This window comes from Globicephala melas, chromosome 3, assembly GCF_963455315.2.
Source record: "Globicephala melas chromosome 3, mGloMel1.2, whole genome shotgun sequence".
Lineage (NCBI taxonomy): Eukaryota > Metazoa > Chordata > Mammalia > Artiodactyla > Delphinidae > Globicephala > Globicephala melas.
This window is the reverse complement of record NC_083316.1, coordinates 154,523,657-154,544,075: the sequence shown is the minus strand read 5'-3', so window position 1 is coordinate 154,544,075 and position 20,419 is coordinate 154,523,657. Positions and strand designations below refer to the sequence as shown.

At 52.4% G+C, this 20,419-nt stretch overlaps 1 protein-coding gene across 1 annotated transcript in view; it reads right to left on the bottom strand.

Moving 5' to 3' along the window:
* Positions 1-20,419, bottom strand: part of ADAMTS2 (ADAM metallopeptidase with thrombospondin type 1 motif 2) — a 247,111-nt gene that overhangs the window by 76,670 nt on the left and 150,022 nt on the right. The window contains exon 4 of the mRNA XM_030844679.3: positions 17,368-17,570. Within this exon, the coding sequence (XP_030700539.1) occupies positions 17,368-17,570 (203 nt within the window). The remainder of the gene's footprint in view (positions 1-17,367; positions 17,571-20,419) is intronic.

Here is a 20,419-nt window from a genome sequence, read left to right as displayed (position 1 = left end):
CATTTGAAAAAACAAAGAGCAATCGATGTATTTCAAAGGAGGAGGGCAGTTATCCTCCCCCTACCGCCACCACAGGGCCTTCCCACTGCAACTGGGATAAAATCAAAGACCTGCTCCCTCTTCTCAGGTTGCCCTCGCCTTGCTCACCATGGTCCAGTCACTGACCTGTGAGCTCCTTACGCAGGGAGCCCATCCCTACCTCAGGGCCTTTGCACTTGCAGTGCCCTCTGGTTTCTCATCCTCCTCCCCCAGCACGACTGTCCCCTGTTCAAAGTGAGCCCTTAAAGTAGCTGCTCCCAGACTGGACTATGCACTTGATGTGGAGGCACCCCTCCTTCTCAGTCACTGCTGTGTCCCTAGCAGTGTCAAGCACACAGTAGGTGCTCAGTAAAGAGTTCTGAATGCGTGAATGAGTGAATAACGTTGGTAAACGTGAAACAAGAGGAAATGGGCAAAATGTGTGACAGCAGCAGGGTGCATGATGCCCTGTAATGATCAAAGACCCAGCTAAGTGCCCAAGTGCCTCCCCACCCCCACCTGCCCTCCCGAGGCCTGTGTGCTCACCTCTGCTGAGACCGCAGGAGGAGGGGAAGCAGGGACAACGTCCTTGAGCCCTGTCTGAGAAATTGATCCTGGAATCTTTAAACCTTGGGGAAAAGGTTCAAAGCCGCAGCCCTTCTCTGTGCAGAGAGAGGCCAAGAGCTCTCTTGTTTGGGGAAATACATCGTAATGCGCCTTTTGCTTATGCAAAGATGCAGCCAAGTTTGTGTTCTGGAATAGACAATAAGGAAGGACACAAGCTCTGCATGATAATGTAAAAGTTTGCTTTCTTTGTGGCAGAGTTCTGCCCTGGGCAACCACTGAGCCCTGGCAGGTGCCCTGAGGCTGCTGGGCAGAGGTGACTTTCTCCCCTACCAGGGTGGAGGGACAGGTCAGGACAGAGGGGCTGGTCCAGGTCGTGGGGCTCCTACTGAGGCAGGCAGGCGCAGAGAGGCTGTTTGGGTTCCCAACCCTTACGTCCAACTTTCAGGAAAGTTACCACCTCTTCCCTTGAGCCAAGCTTTGGCAACTAAGAAGGAGCCCGAGCACCCTGGGGGGAGAAGCCAGGTCTGGAGGAGTCTGTCGTGGGGCCTCAGGAGGTAGGCACGTAGCCCGTTTTGCTCTGTGGCTTCTCCAGGAACCCTTGACATAACTGGGAAGAAGGCTGGTCTCTCTGAGCCCCCCAGGAGAAGGCTTGGACTGCCACGGTGGAGGTGGAGGTGAAGAAAGTGCTGTAGAACCTGGGGCAGAAAGTCTGCGGGCTTCCAGTGAGTATTTTCATTCGTGTGCATCTCATGACACATAAACGGGACTGCAAAAGCCCAGTCTCATTGTGAGAATAAACACTCCCTTTGCAGATCTTCTTTACCACTCGTTTCTCAGCAAATGCTTCATAGGCAAAGCAAGAACAAACACGACTCTGGCCTCTGCTCAAAATATCAAACTGTCATGAAATGCAAATGGGCAGGACAGGAATTACTAAGGTCATACGTACTGTGCACAAAAATGGGAGGCAGGTGGAGCCCCTTCTTCAGCCCCCAGGACCCCCACTGTGACTCCTCTCACGAAGGTGAAACCGTTCAGTCCCCAATCCTGCATGAGGCCACACTCTCCTGGGCCTGGGGACATCTCTGCAGGTCCCCAGGGTGGGGACGGGCTCCTCCACCCCCAGGCAAGTAGGTGCCTTGAATCTAGGTGGAGGCTCAACAAATGTTTACTGTGCAAATGAAGGAACAAAGATGCCTTAAACAGCTGCCCATGTTGGCGCTGATTCCTTCCAAGAAGCTGCCCATGCCTCGTCACTTCATCAGGTTGCATGGGTTCCAGGGTGGGCTCGGCCACCATCTCACCCTGTGACTTGGGCTTGGTACTTTGCCTGTTTGAGCCACAGCTTCCTTATCTGTGAAATGGAGGCAATAATAGTTCTAGCCTCTCGGGCTGTATGGAGGACCGACCTCAACACTATATTTAAAGCATCCAGCAAAATCCCAGGCACACATCACAGACTCAGTAGAGCTGTCATCAAATGACAGAAGGTCAAATACCCTGAGTCCTTTCTCTGGGCCCACCCTGGGCTCTCCTCAGGGCCACCGGGAAAGGCCTGCCTGGACTGCAGTGCACAGCCAGGCTGTTTTCCAGAGCCCATGCTGGGACTCACCAGGTATCCGTGTGTGACCCAGACCTGGGGTTCTCCCTGCCAGCTCCACCACAGGGTAGCCAACAGCCACACCACCACTTGGGGCCCAACCTTCCCACTCATCACCCGAGAACTCATCAGAAAGGGATAATGCCGCAGAACAGGGAAGGACGGACCCTGCTGAGGCCGCAGGACACAGAATAACTCATCTGAGGCCAAAGGCTAGAGCCCACAGTCCCCCCAAGGCCAGTTTGGAGGGCACAGACAGGAAGGAGAAGAGAGAAGGCAGGGATCTTGATTCTTGTTGGCAGCGGCCCTGGCCTTGGAGAGCACTGGGATGTCACCCATGAGCTCCTCAGCCCTCCCTGACCAGAGCCCTGAGGGCCTGGCTTGGAGTCTCCTCCAGAGGAAGCACTTCAGGGAGGCCCCTGGTGGCGACACCTCATGGCATCCTCCCCGGCCCCCCACCCCATCCCTGTCTCAGAGCCTGTGAGCACGACCCCACCCCTGTGATGCGAGCAACTGGGCACCAGCATGTCATTAGAAAAAACAATGATTTTTCGTCCCTCCTATAATTCATATTCTTCTGCTTCCCTATCACCATGTGACCCAAGGAAAGAAAGAGGGAAAATGCCACCATGGGGAGGGGGGCCATGGCACCTGGGAGGTCCCTGGGGAGGGGAACAGGGGAGAAGCAACTGCCCTGGTTTATGTAGGTTAGGGGAGGAGGCAGGAAGTCAGATCCAGGGTTATGACCCCCCACCCCTGCTGCTGCCCCTCACACACCTTTAGGGTCAAACACAGATCCTGAGAGCTACGGGTCCTGCTCCCCACTTGGACCCTAAGATGAGACCACATTGCAAGAGCAGAGTCCCCTCCCAAGGTGGCTCTAGCAGGAGGTGAGAAACGGGAGGGTCTCCTGGGAGTAAACTGGCCTGGAACACCCCCAGCCCCAGCCCCTGAGAGGTGTGTGTGGGCTCCAGAAGCTCCTGCCTACGCTGGTCAGGGTGGGAGAGGCTTCAGACTGGATGGGTCATCACGGCACCAGACCTGGACCAGGTGGGGCTCAGCATACCGGAGCAGTCCAGGTAAAGAGTCTGGGGCCAGACCTGACAGCAAAAATGGCGAGGACTCAGGCCAGCCTCTCCCCACTGCCACTAGGGCCCCAGGGTCCCCCACGTGATGAGGAAGAAGGGAGGGATCCTGCCTATCAGGCACTGACACAGAAGAGACTAAGGAAACCCTGACCGTTCACACTGTCACCTGTGCCTTTGGCAAAGGCAAGGGGCTCACCAGGAAAGGTGAGCCTCCCAGAAAACTTCGCAAGCTTCAGAGCAACCCTCCTTGCAGCATCACAGCTCACTGCCAGAGTTGTCTGCTGCGAATATATCCCTCCTCCAGAGTGAAATCCCTCGGCACTATTCCTAACACCCAGAATGTAAGGAGTCACCTCGGAACACAGTGGGAAACACTCCTGTCCTGCGTGCAGCACATGGCCCCTCGCACCACGAGATTCTGTTTGAGTAGCTGCACTGTCTTTGCCAGCCTCTGTCCCCGGGCAGGGTGTGTTAACCACCTGGGCCCAGGCTGGGAACGGGCGCCTGGAAACGTGGAAGAAGAGAACAAATAGGCAGCTGAGAAGATGGATGAACATACCCTGCTACACAGGGAGCCCAGAACCAAAGGCAGAAGGGCTGAGTTCTTGGACACGCAAGTACCTGCCCCAGGTCACTTCAGGGTCGGAAGGGCCATGGGAGCCCACAAGGCCCGTCTCATTGCTAGGCTAAGGTGGGGAGGGGCATGAGGACTGCCCCACCCCCACAGCTGGCTGCCTCCCACTCACTCTGCGTGTACAGTGGACATCCCCCCAGAGCTTGCTGGGCTCACCTGGCTGCTGCTCGAGGATCCTCCAGGCCGTTCCCTCTGCTGCACCATCACGGCCTCATATCCCTTCATTTGTTTGTTAGTCTGCTAATTGCCACCTCCCTCCACTGGACCTGTCTGTGCCCACTGAGAGCTGGGGGCTCTTCTGCATCCTTAGCTGCTGCATCCTCAATGCCTAGAACCCAGCTGGCTCCCAAAGCTTCAGGATCAATTCAAGCTCCCCCGTTCTGGCCAGCTCTACCCTCCGAGGCCTCCCTGCCCTGCACCCCCATGTCTGTCCCACTCCAGGCCTCCCATTCCCAGGACACGCTGAAGGTCTACACAGAATTGCACCCTCCCCACCTTGTCCACTTCGGAAGTGCCAACTTGTGGTCAATCAGCTCAAGGCTCACCTCGGCTCTGACCTCCCCAGCCAGGCCCTTGTCCTTCTGGCTGCGCTAAGGCAAGCCAGTGTGTCCCCAAGAGAGACAAGCTTCTCGAGGACAAGAGCTGGGCTGGTTTGGCAGATGTCGTGGATGAAGGAACAACGGCTGCACCTCGTTGGTCAGCTCTGACCTTCCCAGACCTGTGCCAGGTGCCTCCTCGCAGCACTACCTTTCACCTCCTGCACCCTGCAAGTGAGCATTACTACCCCTGTTTACCTACTGGGGAACAGAGGCTCAGAGAAACTGGGAGATTCACCCATGCGTGGGAACCAGGGCAAAGGGCTCTGGGGAGCAATTTGGCAAATCTGCTGAAATTAAAACTGTACATTCCTACGACCTGGTGATTCAAACTTCCAGCATCTATGGTGGAGACAAACAGCCTTGAGCATCAAGGAAGAAGGGACAAGAACACTTATGCTACTGGTACTTCTTTTCCACGGACAGATAAAGCCTATTTTTTAAAAAAATATTTATTTATTTATTATTTTGGCTGCACTGGGTCTGAGTTGCGGCATGCGAGATCTTTTAGTTGCAGCATGTGGGCTATTAGTTGTAGCATGCACGTGGGATCTAGTTCCCTGACTGGGGACTGAACCCGGGCCCCCTGCATTGGGAGCACGGAGTCTTATACACTGGACCATCAGGGAAGTCCCAGATAGAGCCTATTTTTTATGGGAGTCGGTGGGACCACAGTCACTCTATGAGAATTCATTTACTCATTGATTTGTTCATTCACAAGACATTTCCTCAACACCTACTCTGTGCCTGGCTCGTCGCCAGGTGCTGAACATTCAAAACCAGGTAAGTAGACCCTCTGAATCTGACATTAAATTTCTGGCATCTTTGTGTGAACCCCTAACCCCCCGAGACATGCCAACAAAGGGCCCCCTGGGCAGTGGAGGAGAACTCAAGGGTCACTCAGCTACAACTCCTGCAGCACAGGGGGCAGCCAAGGAGGAACCTGGATGGGAGGGACAGCCAGATGGGAAGTGGTGCTCTCTGCTCTTCTGGCTCGGCTGTCACCTTGTTGGAGCTTCTGGGAGACAAGCTCTGCAGCTGCCCAGAGCTGTCACCAAGGAGTGACACTACCCGGTCCTCCTCGTTCGGGGGGGACTCTCACTCCTGCTTTGACAACTGCCAGCTCCCCAGGGAGGCCAAGGACAGGCTGCTCTGAGGCTTCCCTCATCAGCTGTCAGGGGGCCTCCCAGAGTGGGGAGGGAGGTGTGGGGGTGTCCAGGGGGCAGGAGAGTGCTGCACACTTCAGGGAAGAAGAGGCAGAGGTAAGGACAGGCCTCGGCTCCCCCCAGCAGAACGTTCTCCGCTTGCATCATCATCCCTGGGAGGAGGGGGCATCTGCTGTCCACCCCCGTCCCCACTGGAATGTGACTTCATGCAGGCAGGGCCTCAGGCCTGCTAACACGACATTCTCAGCACCTAGAACTGTTGTCTGGCACATAGCAGGTGTTCTAGAGACATGCACTAAGTGAATGAGTGGGTGGGTAGGTGAGCAACCCTAGAGAGAACAGGAAGACACAACAGATGAAGAAGCCAAGGGGAAGAGCCAGGAGAGTCATAGATGGAAAAGACAGTCGGGGCTGTGGGCAGCGGGGAGAGGACTCGCACCCAGGCCACACAGGTATGGGAATCTCATCTTCCACACCCTACCTGTGCCACCCAGCCTCTCTGAGCCTCAGTGACCTTACCCAGGAAAGGGAACCTCACAGGGCCACCGGGGCAACATAGAGCCATCATATAAGTGCCTCCTTGCCTGGGGCCAGCATGTGTGAAAACTCAGCCTCTTAGGCCATAGGGAGAGGCATTTCCAATAGTAAAACGCATGAACCCCAAACTCCCTAAGAGAGATGTTTCTGTCTCTTTAGACCCCAAAGCAAACTCATGACTCCCCTGACAGTATGTTGGTGGATCCCAAGCCCCTGCCTGGCACAGAAGGCTTTGCCAACCTCATTCCTGCCTCTCCCCAAGCACCCTACACTCCAGTCGGGCCCAACCTTGCACTGTGATGTGGAGATGCCGCTGAGCCTTTACACCATGCTCCCCTCCTGGTCAACTCTGCCTCTGCACTAGGGGCAGCGCAAGGGGCCCTCATCTGGGGCACCCTTCCCTGTGACCCTGTGGTACTTGCATGATCAGCAGGCATATTAACCAGGATGAAATTACGTATTCCTTGCCCTGCTCCCCACCCCTCCCGTGTTCCAATCTCTCTGAGCACAGGAACACGACTGCCTGCTTCTGCACCCCAGTGCCCAGAGTGGGGCCCATTTAGACCAGGGTTCTGAGAGCGCCCAAGGAGCGAATACATGACCGGGGACAGCTCACACTTGAGGCATGCTCTCCATGTGCCCAGAGTGCCACTAAGCACTTTTCTGGTGTTTAACTCAAGCCATGCTCACAACAGCCCTAGGAGGTGGCACTAATTATCCCCCATCACGGCATACAGCAGGGCAGGGCAGGCAGTCGCTTCCTTTCTTCTAGGCCTGAAGGAACAATCCACCCGCTGACCGGCCAGTCATGTTCTGATTCACTAGTGCAGTGTGAGGTCTTAATTTCAATTTGTTGCCAACGTTGAAAAGTAATTAGATTTCCTGTAAAAGCTGGATTTCCAGCTTCTCGGCGGGGTGGGGTGGGGAGCTCACAAGAGTGTGCCTGTTTATTCCTAAATGACCACAAGTGAATGGAACCCAGGAGGGGATCTCCAGAGGTGTAGCCTCTCCTGTCGCCCCAGTCCCCACCACTCCCTATTGTCCACAGCCTGGACACCCTGATTAGGCCTCCTGCCTGGCTCCTGTCAGCATCTGAGAGCGCTGCCCTCTTCTAAGTACTGTATCAGCCTCACACACTGCTGGCCCTGATAGTCATACTTCCTGGTGGCACACAGGGCCATGCTCTCAGGCCAGCGGGACAAGCATGAGGAACAGGAACAGTGCCAGGAACGTCCGGCTGTGGCCACAGCACCAGCAGACCCTGGGGCCTGGGGAGCTGCCATATGACAGTGGGAACTTCTTCTCTGCATCCTCACATCCTTTGCTACGGCCAGGCCCAAACCCAAATGTGTCTCTCTTGCCCCAGGAGCGCTGCTTGCTTCCCTTCAGCTTAAGGGAACCAAGTTTTAGTGTCCAGTTTCAGAGATGTTTTTCTCTTCCCCAGGAACCAGAGCCAGAGACACGTGAATGCGACTTGGGTCTGCGCTTTCCCCCTGGCGGGTTTGCAGCTCTGTGGCCAGTTCACAAGATCACCCCCGAGAGAGCAGAAAACATTCCTGTCCTGTCACTGCCTTCCCCACCATCACCACGTGTCCCCAGCATTCTTGGAAGTTGATGAGAACTGGAGCCCATGTGCCTCTGATTGTTTGCAAATCCTGGCAAGGCTTTGGTGAGCCCAGGCCAATTTCTGGATTAAATTAGAAAAGAAAAGAGGGAAAATATCTGAATCCTGGCACAGACAGAAATCATTCAACAAAAAATGTTTAAGAACATACTGTACAGAGGACTGATCCCACACTAGGAAGGGTCAAAGGGTATGGCCTCGGCTCTGAAAGCTCAGAAGCCCCTTTGGATCCCATGTTCTCCATGAGCCTAAGGAGTGTGTCTGCCCCTGACAGAAGAGATGCTTGGGGTGGGGGTGGGGGCAGAAATTCTTCCAGAACCTGAGCAATTAGCCCAGGTGGGAGGGGCAGATCTGCTGACCCAGAAATCTTGCTCCTCCTACTATGTTGTTTTAAAATGCTCACTCAGTTGCTTTAAAAAGAATCCCCAAAGTGACCTCACAGACCCATTCAGCTGGCAAAGCTGGGGTGGGGGTGGGCTGGGGTCTGAGCAGGCAGAGGGTGGAGCTCAGCTCACTGTGAGGTTCCTGCAATGGCCAGCAAGAAAGGGTTGCTCTAGCTGCCGGGGCTCAGAGGCCTGAAGAGGGAGAGAGGGAGCTTGTCTCCGGGGGGTACCTCTCGTCAGTGAGTGTGCCAGTCTTTATGGATCAGAGTGTGCGGGAGGTTTAAAGATGAAGAAACCAAGTTTAGGGCAAGGCGGGAACTTTGCCAGGTAGGTAAAAGCCAGGATTAGGATGCAACTGCTTCTGACTCCAAAGCTGGTCCTCATTCTACGCCCAGTGCTTCCCTAACACGTATGCCCGTGTGCACTGACAACAGTGGGAGGCAAATGCAACTATAAAGCGCTGGGGCCACAGCTCAAGGTGAGCCCTAAGCAAGTAGAAGATTTCTTTACACCCTGAGAGAGAATACTTCTTGAGACCCAGATAGTGGTTTTGTGGGCCGTATGGTCTCTGTCCCAACTACTCAGCTCCACCATTGTAGTACAAAAGCAGCCATAGACGATTCATAAATGAATGTCATGGCCACGTCCCAATAAAACTTTATTTTCAAAAACAGATGATGGGCCGGATTTGGGCTATAGTTTTGGCAACCCTGCTTTAGATGCTCCAGTTTATCTTGAAAAATTCAGGCGAATTTTGCTTTAACTCAGTAATATGTCCCAGTTTACTTTCATATAAAATTGATGTTTTAAAATGCTTGCCATTCGGAAAAAGTGGCACTTGAGGGGGAGACACCTCACATCTGTACTGTGGCCTCAGCAGCCTCTGGCAGGCCTGCTGAGAGGACGTGCTCCCACGAGCAAAGAGCCGTCTTCTGGGGCAGGTCATCACCCAACACACTGGCCTGTCTCACATCTAGAAGGAGTGCAAGCGGACCAGCAGCTCAGTCAGGCAGCAGTGCTAGGTCTCTATGGATCCTGAGAGCCCGAGCAACCACCAAGGCCTTTGGCTGCTCAGGGAAGTATAGGATTGAAATTAATGCTGTAGTTAAATGCTATAAGCCATATAGGAAGCACTAGTCTTGTGCCTAAGTTTTATATTTCTTGAAGTCTTGGCATGAATAGGTTTTACTTTTTAAAGTGCATTTGTAAACATATTACTTTAATAATGGCTCTCGAGTCTTCCCCGAAGGCATTCCTCCCTGGCCTCCCATTCACCTGAGCCCAGAGAAGACCCACTGTCCACGCCTGACAAGGTAACTGGAGGTGCCGCGAACATGAGGGCTGCGTCACTGCATGGCTCCTTGGGGTGCCAGGCTTGCACTGCCACAGCACTGAGTTTGAAAGCACAGACTAGCTCAAGGGCTGGCACCAGAGTCAGCAGCAGGCACATTCAGGAGTGTTGACTGCCTCCCAGCCTGGGAGCTCCAGGCTAGGCAGGAAGCCCGTTTCCAGGGAAGAGGGGTCAACAGGACCGCAGCTCCCAGTGCAGAGGGCGGCCCGGGCAGGGGGGAGTTCCTTGTCCTCAGGGCTGAGCCTGGTGAAGGTCAGAAGATGAGCCACAGCTGAAGACTCGGGAGGAGCAGGAACGGGATGGCGGCAGGGGGAGGCCAGCGCTGGAGAGGCTCACCTAAGTAGGGGACCAAGGCGGGACCCAGCAGCAGTGTGGGGCATGGGCCCTGGAGGAGCCAGCATGGCTGGAGGGGCCGCACATCTGCCAGTGCTCCCCGCTCCATCCTCACAGCCTACTGGTGGTGGGATCGAGACCCCTCCTCCCTCAAACATGTGGATGAGGCTCTCCGGCAGCCTTCCCCAAGGGGTCCCAGCTTCTCTGGCCTGGTTAAAGGACCCTGGGCCCAGGACACAGGGCCTCATCCTGGGTTTGCCAGCAATCTCAAGGCTATGGTGTACGAGAGGTAAAAATCAGTGCAGAGGACCCCAAGGGATGAGGCCTCAGCCCACAGCCTGGCCTCAGTGCTCAAAAGGCACCAGCTTTCTTCATCTGGGCAGAGAGCTGAGAGCGGTGGTAGGTTTGAGCTGAGCCTCCAGATGAGTAGAGGATGGGGATGGGGCCATAAGAACGGGGCCTGAGGCAGGAAGCACAGGCTCAGGTTCCTGGGTTCAGGGGCGAGTGACCAGGGCCCACGCCCAAGAGGGCTCTGCACTTGGGCTTAACGCTCTGTGGTTACCATCTTGAAATTCATTATTTTATCTTTGAATTTGTGTTTTGTGAGTGAAATCCGCTGGGACAGGGAAGCCTTGGCTCACACGTGGTCCCACTTCCACAGGACAGGCTCTTGTCTTCCTACTCCCCACTCAGTGACCACTACAGGGGCCTGCATGCAGGTGCAGGGATGGTCAGGTGGACACATGTGCCCTGAGGCATCTTGGGGCAGGGCATGACCTGGGTTGGGGCTGGGAGATGCCCTGTGTTCTTTCAGTGGCAGCTGTCGGGAGACAGGACAGGCAGCTGTCAGGCCCCGGGGGCACGCCCTGCATCACTGGCCAGGACCGGGGGCCCTCAGGGAGTGCTCCCTCATGGCTCCACTCCTGGGGGGGCCTGTCTTCCTCCTCCCAACCTTCTTAAGTCTGGTTGGTGCTTTGTCTGAACTTCTGGTAAGCCTGCAGCACCCTTCGGGCACAAGCCATAAAGTACAAATCTGTTTAATTCTGGTGATTCCCCATGCTGGTTAAATGTTCTAATATCTGCATTTAAAACAGGCCTTGTACAATATAAAGATGAATGGTAAAATGCATGATTATAATTAAAAATCCTAATTTTTCTTCGCTTAGAGTGATAATAAATAGAAAATTTTAAAATCTTGACAAGTTGAAAGACTGTATACGAAAGGAAAAGGCTTTGTATAGGTACGTCTTATGACACTTTTTCCTGCTCTTTGAATAAGAGAACCACATTTTCAGTTTGCACTTGGCCCCGGGAGTTTTGTACCCAGGAGACATTCTGGGTGTGGGGTTGCCGCAGCTGAATGCACAGCAAGAATCGTCAGGTGGTCAGTGAGGACTGGGGTTTGGGAAATGATGCTGCTGACAACAGGCCATGGGAGTCACTGTTGGGGGCAAACAGAAAGAAACTCCAAGAAGATTAACTTCTGGAGAGGGCATGAAATGCCAAAGACAGCCCCCAAGGGAAAAACCAGGGAGGAAAAGATCTCAGGACATGACTACACACAAAAATGTAAGCCATCAACCAACCAACCCCAAACAAAATACAACAAAAGGCAAACAACAAAACTGGGGAAAACATTTCCCACACAAACATCCGACAAAAAATTAACCTATTTTAATATAACAGTTCTTCAGATTAACACAAAAGAAGCTAAAGTCCCAGTGGAATAAAAAACATGAATAGGCCAATCATAAAAATATAAGATGATCACTGTTTTAAAATATATATATATATATATATTTAAATGGGACCTCCTTACCATCAAATACCTACAACTTACAACAAAAGTATATCCCTGTTGTAGCTATCAAACTGCCAAAGCTAAAAAGGATTTGGTGGTGTGAAGAGGTGAGGAGATGGGCATTTACTCAATGGAACATGAATAGGTGAAAATGAACAGAAAGCTTTCTGACACAGAAAACTTTAAACTGCACATAACTGTGGACCAAGAATTGTACTTTTAGGAACTTAGTTTAAGGAAATAGTAAAGATGAGTAATAGTTTCAGCTATAATGATATTCATTACTATTAGTGGCCAAACTAACATCTAAAAGGGAAATAAATTTTGTTACATGAGTAATATAAATAATCAATTACCTAAAAAGTATGCTACAGTCACGTGGTGCAATGTTATGCCATCATTAAAATGAAGTACTAGGCAATAATTGATAGGAGAAAACATTCACAAACCTATATGAATATATTCTAATTTTCCATCATAAATAGTATATGGTACATGTTAAATATAGCATATTTTAATAAACAAAGAATGTTACTTTTCTAGACTTGAGGAAGAAAAGAAGGAAACTGGACCTCGAAAGAGGTGCTTGAATGGGTTTGTGGGAGGGTTCTGAACACCATGAGACCCCTTCTACATCCAGGTGGCTCTCTCGAAATGCTCAGCAAATATTTCCAACCCTTCTGACCCTCGAGAGTCTGAGGTGGAAAAAGGGATGGATTAATTCCCATTTTCCTATGAAAAAATGGGCATTAAATGTCTTGCCCATTAATGTTGGAAGGAAGTAGCACCTCTAGCAATTTCCTACTGCCCTTAGAGTCACATCCAAGTTCCTCTATTGACTGGCCTTCCTTGCCTCCAACTTCCCCTCTTACTTGGGCCCCTTGTTCCCCACATTGGCCCTATTTCACGGCTGACATAGAGTTGATGCCCAGTAAATATTTGCTGATTGTACTGTATGGACAGGAGCTGTGTGTATTAGAATAGGATGGGCTGTGTTGCAGTTAACAGAGAATCTACCACATTTCAGTGGCTTAATACAGTAAAGGCTGGTGTGTGTTTCCTTGCACACATCACAGGCTTATGCAGGTTGGGCGGCCCTGCCCCATTTTGCGGCTGCAGCTACTGGGACACGTGACTTCCAAGGTCACTGTGGTAGGACAGAGAGAGAGGAAGTGGACACACTGGCTCTCAACTGCCTTGGCCAAGAGGCGACCTATGTCATTTCCTTCCACACAGGCCGTTAGCTAAAACTAGCCACACAGCCCCAAAAATGAGGTGCAAGGGAGGCTGGGAAATGGAAGGGAGGGGAGCATGTGGATATCTGATGAACCTGAAATGTCGGTGTCACACCAGGACCCACGTCCCAGCCCAGGGTCTGCCACAAAGAGACCCCAAAGGGAGTCCTGCAAGCAGAATAACTGAACGATGAGGGAGACCAAGCTGGCTTAGAGCTGCCAGGGCTGAGCCACGCCGACACCTGGCCCGACACCTTGGCCTCTGCTGCTCCTTGGAGCCCACATTCCCCAGGTCTTTTGCCATCGGGACCCCCCACCTGACCCTCCTCCCAGGGCTTCTGTGACCTCCCTCAGGGGACAGACTGTCCGCCCAGGGCTGGCCCCCAGCCTTGGGAGCTGGGAATACTTCCATCCTGGTCCTGGCTGTCCTCACTGCTGACCAAATGCCTCACTTGGAGCACAGTCTGGGTCAGCTGCTGCCACATCTGTCCTGCACGTTGCTGCTTTGGCTCCAAATGCTGGGAAGCCCCAAGACCAGCTGTGCGCTTACAAGAAGAGGGAGCCCTACCCTGGCCAGGCCTTGTAGGGTCACATGGGGCTCTGGCTGCAGCTTCAGGTGGGCCAGCACCTACCGGGTCTAAAGGCCCCCACACCCAGGGCCACCCACACTGCCATTTAGCGCCATGTGCTGGTCAAGTTCAGAGGAAGGGCACAGCAGGCAGAAAGTAGAATGGTGCTTCCCAAGGGCTGGGGAGAGGGAGCAATGGGAGTTATTGTTTAACGGGTACAGAGTGTCAGTTTTGTAAGATGAAGAGAGTTCTGGAGATGGGTGGTGGTGATGGGTGCATAATAATGTGAGTATACTTAATGTCACTGAACTGCTCCCTTATAAACAGTGAAGATGGTAAATTTTATATATTTTTTCATAATTAAAATTTGTTTTAAATTCTATTGGAATGTAATTAAATTAAAATTTCAGTTCTTCAATTACACGCCACATTTCAAGAGCTCAAGGGTCAGGGTGGCTAGTGGCTGTTGTATTGGACATGCAGAATTAGAGCATTTCTAGCAATGCAGAAAGTTCTATTGGACAGCACTGCTAAAGAAGCTTATCTTTTCTCAAATATTCCTGCCTCCTCAATCCCCCTCCTCCCCAAGACCACCAAAGGGCTCATGTGCCTTAGATCATCCCCAGGGACTCTTCCCAGGGCATGCATGTACCCTGGATGAAGACACTGAGCCTTAGAGGGTATTGTCAAGGCAACACAGGATCCAAGCAGGGGCCCTCACCTCCCTCAACCACACTGCACTCTTACTGTGGGAGCTCAGGTTGGAGGTACAGATACCCCCCACTGCCGTGTCTCCCTGAGCCCAGGAGTGTCCATCAGGCCCTCTGTCTCTGCAGGACCAGCCGTTGTGCCTGGAACAAGCACCACTTGCGTGATGCAGCAGGGGAAAAAAGACACGGCCCAAGTACTCTTTCTCAGCTCCTCCGATTCGTCTCCTAAAATCCCTTTCTGTTATGATCAAATTTGTTTCAATTTAAGAATTTTTATATTTCTCATGCTCTTCAAGAAACTAACCAAACCACACCCTTATCCAAAATTGAGGTACAGTTGGATCACGGGGGTGTAAATGAATACATTGAAGTTAACCGGCAAAACCAAGACAAAGTTCTAGACTTCCTCCTACCAGCTCATGGGCATAAGGTGTGTGCGACAGAGGGACCCTCCACACCAGGGAAAAGGCGGATTTGATCCACCAGCCTCAGGAAGACACTCAGAGTCTTTGCTGTACTTGTCAAGAATAATTCTAAACCTGCTGTCGCTAAACTAAATATTGTCATCGTCATGATAGCAAAACCACGTTTATTTAGAGACTGTAAAGCACGTTCACCTTCATCATCTCATTTAATCCTCACCGACAACTCAAGATGAAAATTATTGCCCATTTTAAAGGTGAGAAAACCAAGGCTTAGAAGACTGAAGCCCATTCTCAGTGACATACCTGGTAGTGGTGGGGTCAGGGGTAACCCAGGTGCAAAATAATAAGAAATATGTATCTGGTCTCTGCCCCTCATTCCTGGCACAGACCTCCTAAAACACTTGTAATTTCCTTAATGATAGGGGTGAGAGGAGCATCTCTTGTTATTCATAATGTGCCCCTTTCAACCTTACCTGAGTTTATGTTAATGAAGCGATTCTTGGTGGGCCCCTAGATAGTTCAGGATGGGGGCTGGTAGCCAGAGGAACCAACTGTATGATTAGAGAGTTGGAACTTTCAGCCCCACCCCCAACTTTCAGGGAGGAGAGAAAAGCTGGAGATTGAGTTCAATAACCCATGGCCAGTGATTTCACCAATCATGCCTGCAAAATAAAACCTCCATAAAAACCCTAAACAATGAAGTTTGGAGAGCTTCCAGGTTGGGGAACACATCGAGTTGCTGGGACGGTGGTGCATCCAGAGAGGCCATGGAAGCTCCACGCACCTTCCCCATGCCTTGCCCTGTGCATTCTTCCATTTAGCTGTTCCTCAGTTGTGTGCTTTATAATAAACCGATGGTAGTAAGTAAAGTGGTTTCCTGAGTTCTGTGAACCGTTCTAGCAAATTATTGAACTTGAGGAGCTGGTTGGTAAGAAGCACAGCTGACAACCTGGGAGTTGAGCTCGACATTTGAAGTGGGGCCCATCTTATGAGACTGAGCTCTTACTCTGTGGGATGTATGCTAATTCCGGTGTGAAGAAACAAGTAGTTTACCAGGATTCAGGACTCCCGAATGCCACAACCAGTCCTTTTGTCCACTGGGTTGGAGGGCAGTATAATACTTGGGGAAAGACATATATTTTGAAGGCAGACAAGATTTTATATCTACCAATTTTATAGTTCGTGTGAAGATTTCCAAAGATAATGCATGATAAGTGACTAGCACAAGCCTGGCACACAGATTCACGTATTAAGAGCTCAATATTTGTAGCCATCATGGTATTATTATTACTATTATTATATTAAAGGTACTTTTCAAAAATAAGTGACATTAAGTGTGATAACACTCTCCAAAATAAAATAACATCTGCAAACAGACTTCGGCCCTGCTTTGCAGATGAGATGGCTGCATTCCAGAGGGTCAGTGACTTACCTAAGGCAGGTGGAGAGGAAGACAGGCCGGCAGGCAGGGGTTTACTCCTGGTCCAGTGACCAGCTCATTCATATCCTCCTTCTTGCCCCTGACCTATCTCTTCACTAGGGCTCTGGGAGGTCTTGCCCAAGGATCAGCTGAATTCCCAGGGGCTCACCATGGCCCAGGAAGCAGAGCTGAGAACCAGGCCAGGAGTAAATGTCCTACCCCCTCACTGCTCGCCACCAGCTGGACCTCTGGAGGACCCAGTTCACTGACAGGCTGGGGAGCAGCCCTGCCTGCTGTAGAGCCCCCTATCCCCTGGGTTTCCCTGCCCACCTCCAGCCCCCTACAAGCCCAGGCTTCCTTCCACAAATCCACTCCTCCCACAATGCTGGGCCCACAGCGTGTCCTGGTTGCAGGCCCACTGCATCTCCCTCCAACCCCTAATATTCTCCCAGCAGGGCTCAAATTAGGCACCAGGCAGTGAGGGGCAGGATCTCCACACCACCCCAGGCAGAGGCAGGAACTGCGTTTTCTACAAGGTCAGCATCCTATACCTCCTGGGGTGGAAGGGGCTGGAATGAGGGGAGGGGTAACAGCTTAATCTCTCAGGATTGGGTAGACAGGGCAGGTGTCCCGTGGTGCCACAGGAGGCTTAGGTGGCACCCAGTCACCCAGTTAAGGAGCCCAACCTCACAGGGAGAAACGGATGCTCTCTTCCATCTTCACTTCCTCTAACTACCTCAAGGAGAAACCTCGGATGGGTGTCGGTCTGTCTGTCCTCCTCTCTAACACACACTAATCTCCCATTTGAATATCGCGGGCTGTGGTGCAGACCCGGCAGAAGGCAGGACTGTCTAGCTGGATTTGAATAACATCGCTTTACATTTTACTTCTAGGTTACCTTTACAATAAAGCGAGGTTGCCTTTGTAAATAATTTTAAGTTTTAAAAAAAGTCAGTTGATTTACAGGAAAATACACAGCCTATACCATGTGGGTATGATGAAAAATTAAGAAAACTGGTCCACAAATGACGAGTTTCTGGAAAGCTGCCTTAGCATGTAAACAGCCTTGCCAAGTCAGAACCACCCCCCTCCACCCGCCCTTTGCAGAGGAGAAAACTGAGGTTCAACAAAATCAATGGGAGGGTCACCTTTTCTCACCTGTAGACCCAGACAGCCTCCCTGTGACCATGTCACTCATCCCCAGCTCCACCAGGAAACCGTGGCAAGCACAGCTGCCCTGGCCCACCTGCACCCCTAGCCTCCCAGCCCCACCCCCAGTGCCCTGCCCCTGCCACCCCACCCCCACTCACAATGTTCATGAGGGTGAGCAGGTACTTCTGCACATGCTCCTTCCCGTGGAACTGGACCACAGAGTCATCCACCCCCAGCAGGACCTCAATGTTGTAGTCGTCGTCGGCAGCATGTCTGCGCACCCTCTGCCTGGAGCTGTTGACTCGCTCCTCCAGGATGCCCAGGGCACGGCTGAAGCTGTCCAGGCTACCCGGGAAGATCCCTGGAAGGAGAGAGGACAAAGCCTGTAGCAGCAGCCCAGGCTCACCAGGGACACCGCAGCAGGACAAACCCCCACTCAGATGCAACTCGGCACCTGCCAGGTGCCAGCTTGGCCATCAGCTTGTCATCATCACAGCACCCTAACCGAGGGCATTTCTGTCCCCATTTCAAAGGAGAGCAAACTGAGGTTCAGAGAGGGCAGCAGTGATGTACCAAGTCAGCTCAGACCCAGCAGCATGCAAATCCACAGCTCGGCCATCACAGAGGCCAGGTTTGGCACCCAGCAGTGAACAGAGAGGGTGGGAAGCTGAATGGGCAGGGTGGACTCTTTTCACCCATTCACACACTCGCACACTCCCCAAGGGCCACCCAGTGCCAAAGAGCTGGTCTCCCAGGCTGGTCTCCCCATTTATAACCGGGGAAACTGAGGCCCAGCCCAGGTGGTATGTGTTTCACAGTGTCTTTTCAGACAGCTCCTCTTCTGGAACTTTCTGCTCAGTCCCTGGTTGGAGCTAGGTCCCTCATCTCTGTGCCAGGCCCGCCCACTCAACTTCTGGGTTGGGGCCAGGCCATGGGTGACCCCGACCCCAGAACTGTGCCTGCCCCTGATGCCAAGTGCCAAAGAGATGAAAGGTTGCCTGACTGAATCATGCAGGAATCAGGATGAGCCCCTCTTATGACAACTCTCCCACAGTCTGCCTGGCAGAGGCTCACTCCATCCCCCACAGGCTAAACACCTGGCTCAGAGCGGGGCAGACCATCTGGGGCATGGGGCCTTAGGGGCCACAGCTGAGGGGGCCAGGGGCTGGATTGCATCAGGCCCAGGACCCCAGGATGTCATTGCACCATCTGCAGGGCTGCAGCATCTGTCTCAATCCCCTTCTACTTTCCCACTGGGCCTGGAGCCCACCATGGACCAATCCTGGCCCCTACCTCTCAGGATTGCAGCTGAGCTGGCCAGGCCGACCTTCAGCATTGCCGGCAGCCACAGACCACACTGTCCAATTAGTCCCAGTGCCAAAGCCTCTGGAAGCCCCTCACAACCCTGCACTGGTCTATGTGTCCACGCCAGGTCCTTGACCCCAGGGTCCTGCCCCTCCTTGGCACTCCTGGTAGGGGGAGGAACAGGTGTGTCTCAGAGACTCTTGCCCTGGGAAGGACCTAGGACCTCAGGTTATCATGACATCACTAAAGAGTCTTCCAGAACAATTCTTCTCACTTGTCCCCTAAGCTCTTTTCCCCGGTCTCCTCTGGAGGCACAGTGAGGCAGCCAGGCCCTCCGAGTATGTCTCCTCATCCAGTGCTGACAACAGGCCTCTCTGGTGTGCGTTATTGCCTCCATTTTACAGACCACAAGACTGAGAGAGCTCCCCAGCCAGCCAGAAGCTCTCTTCTTTACACCTGCTGTCTGTTAGGTTTCAGGCACAAACCTGCAACCTGGCTATGGAAGGAAAAATGGGAGTGAAGGAGCAGCAGAGGGGGAAGGGCTGCACAGAAAAGAGGAATGGGCTAGTGCCAGGGCTGAGCATCTGCTGGCATTCCTTACCTCCTGGGGTCCTTGTGCCCCCGCCCCAGCCCTGTAGTCCCCCATGTCCACCCCGTATGCACAGGCACACACACACTCCACACACACGCACACACATGCACACGGCAGGCACTGCCCAGGACCACTCCAGGGAGAGTGCCAGTGCAGAGCTCATCCTTCTGCTGTGCTGTCTGGGGGTAATTCAGGGCCATCCTTGCTGCTCCCAGGGGAAACATCAGCTACTTAAACCTGACAGTGGGTTTGAGGAATTGCTACTCTATTTTTACACATTTATTTCTTTGCATTTTCAACAAGCAGGGACAGCTCACCTTCAGAACCACCTTGGGAAGCAGAAAGATGGTAATTTCCATAAAAAGCTCTTCCCAGGGAAGAGGCTGGATGTTACCCCCTGCCCCTGTCAAGCCAGGGGTCACTGACAGGTGGTCCCTGAGCAAAACCAGACCATGGGGGTGCCTGTTAGGGCCATGTGGTGTTTTTTAAATACCTTATTTGGTTGACAGTATTTCAAAATTTGGAGATTTCATGTTAAAACCTAGAATAGCCAGCTTATCTGAGAAATTAAGAAATGGAGTCACTGTAGAGGGGGAGGGGAGTTTACACTGAGCTGTGGAGTGACAGCCATGCCTGGAAACAGGACACAGGGGCCCGCTGCCTGGCCTGCCGCCCTTGCTGCCCACTTAACCTCTGAAGGCATCAGAGTGTGCCCCCAACCCTAACCCAAGAAGTCACCGTGCAGTGACTCCTCTTGACATTTTCTGGGGGAGGGAATGGGGCTGCCACCAGGCCAGGGCTGGCTAGGGTACATCTTGTAGCTGCTTCTGCTGAACAAGCTCAGTTTTTTGTGTTGTTTTTTTTTTTTTTTTTTTTTTTTGCAGTACACGGGCCTCTCACTGCTGTGGCCTCTCCCGTTGCGGAGCACAGGCTCCAGATGCGCAGGCTCAGTGGCCATGGCTCACAGGCCCAGCCGCTCCGCGGCATGTGGGATCTTTCCGGACCGGGGCACGAACCCGTGTCCCCTGCATCGGCAGGCGGACTCTCAACCACTGTGCCACCAGGGAAGCCCGCAAGCTCAGTTTTTAACTAAATTGTATGTTACAAGCCCATTAAAAACAGCAATGTTTTCTAAGAATGCATTAGAAATGTTAATTTCACCACAAGCATAATTATTGTTATCATTATTATCTTGAGCATGATAATTTTAGAGGGTGGCTTGGACATTATGTTCTAGAACACCCCCCCAAGGCCCAGCCCCTATAGAGATGTGTCCAAATCCAAAGTAAAGTGCAGATGAAGGGAGGAAGACA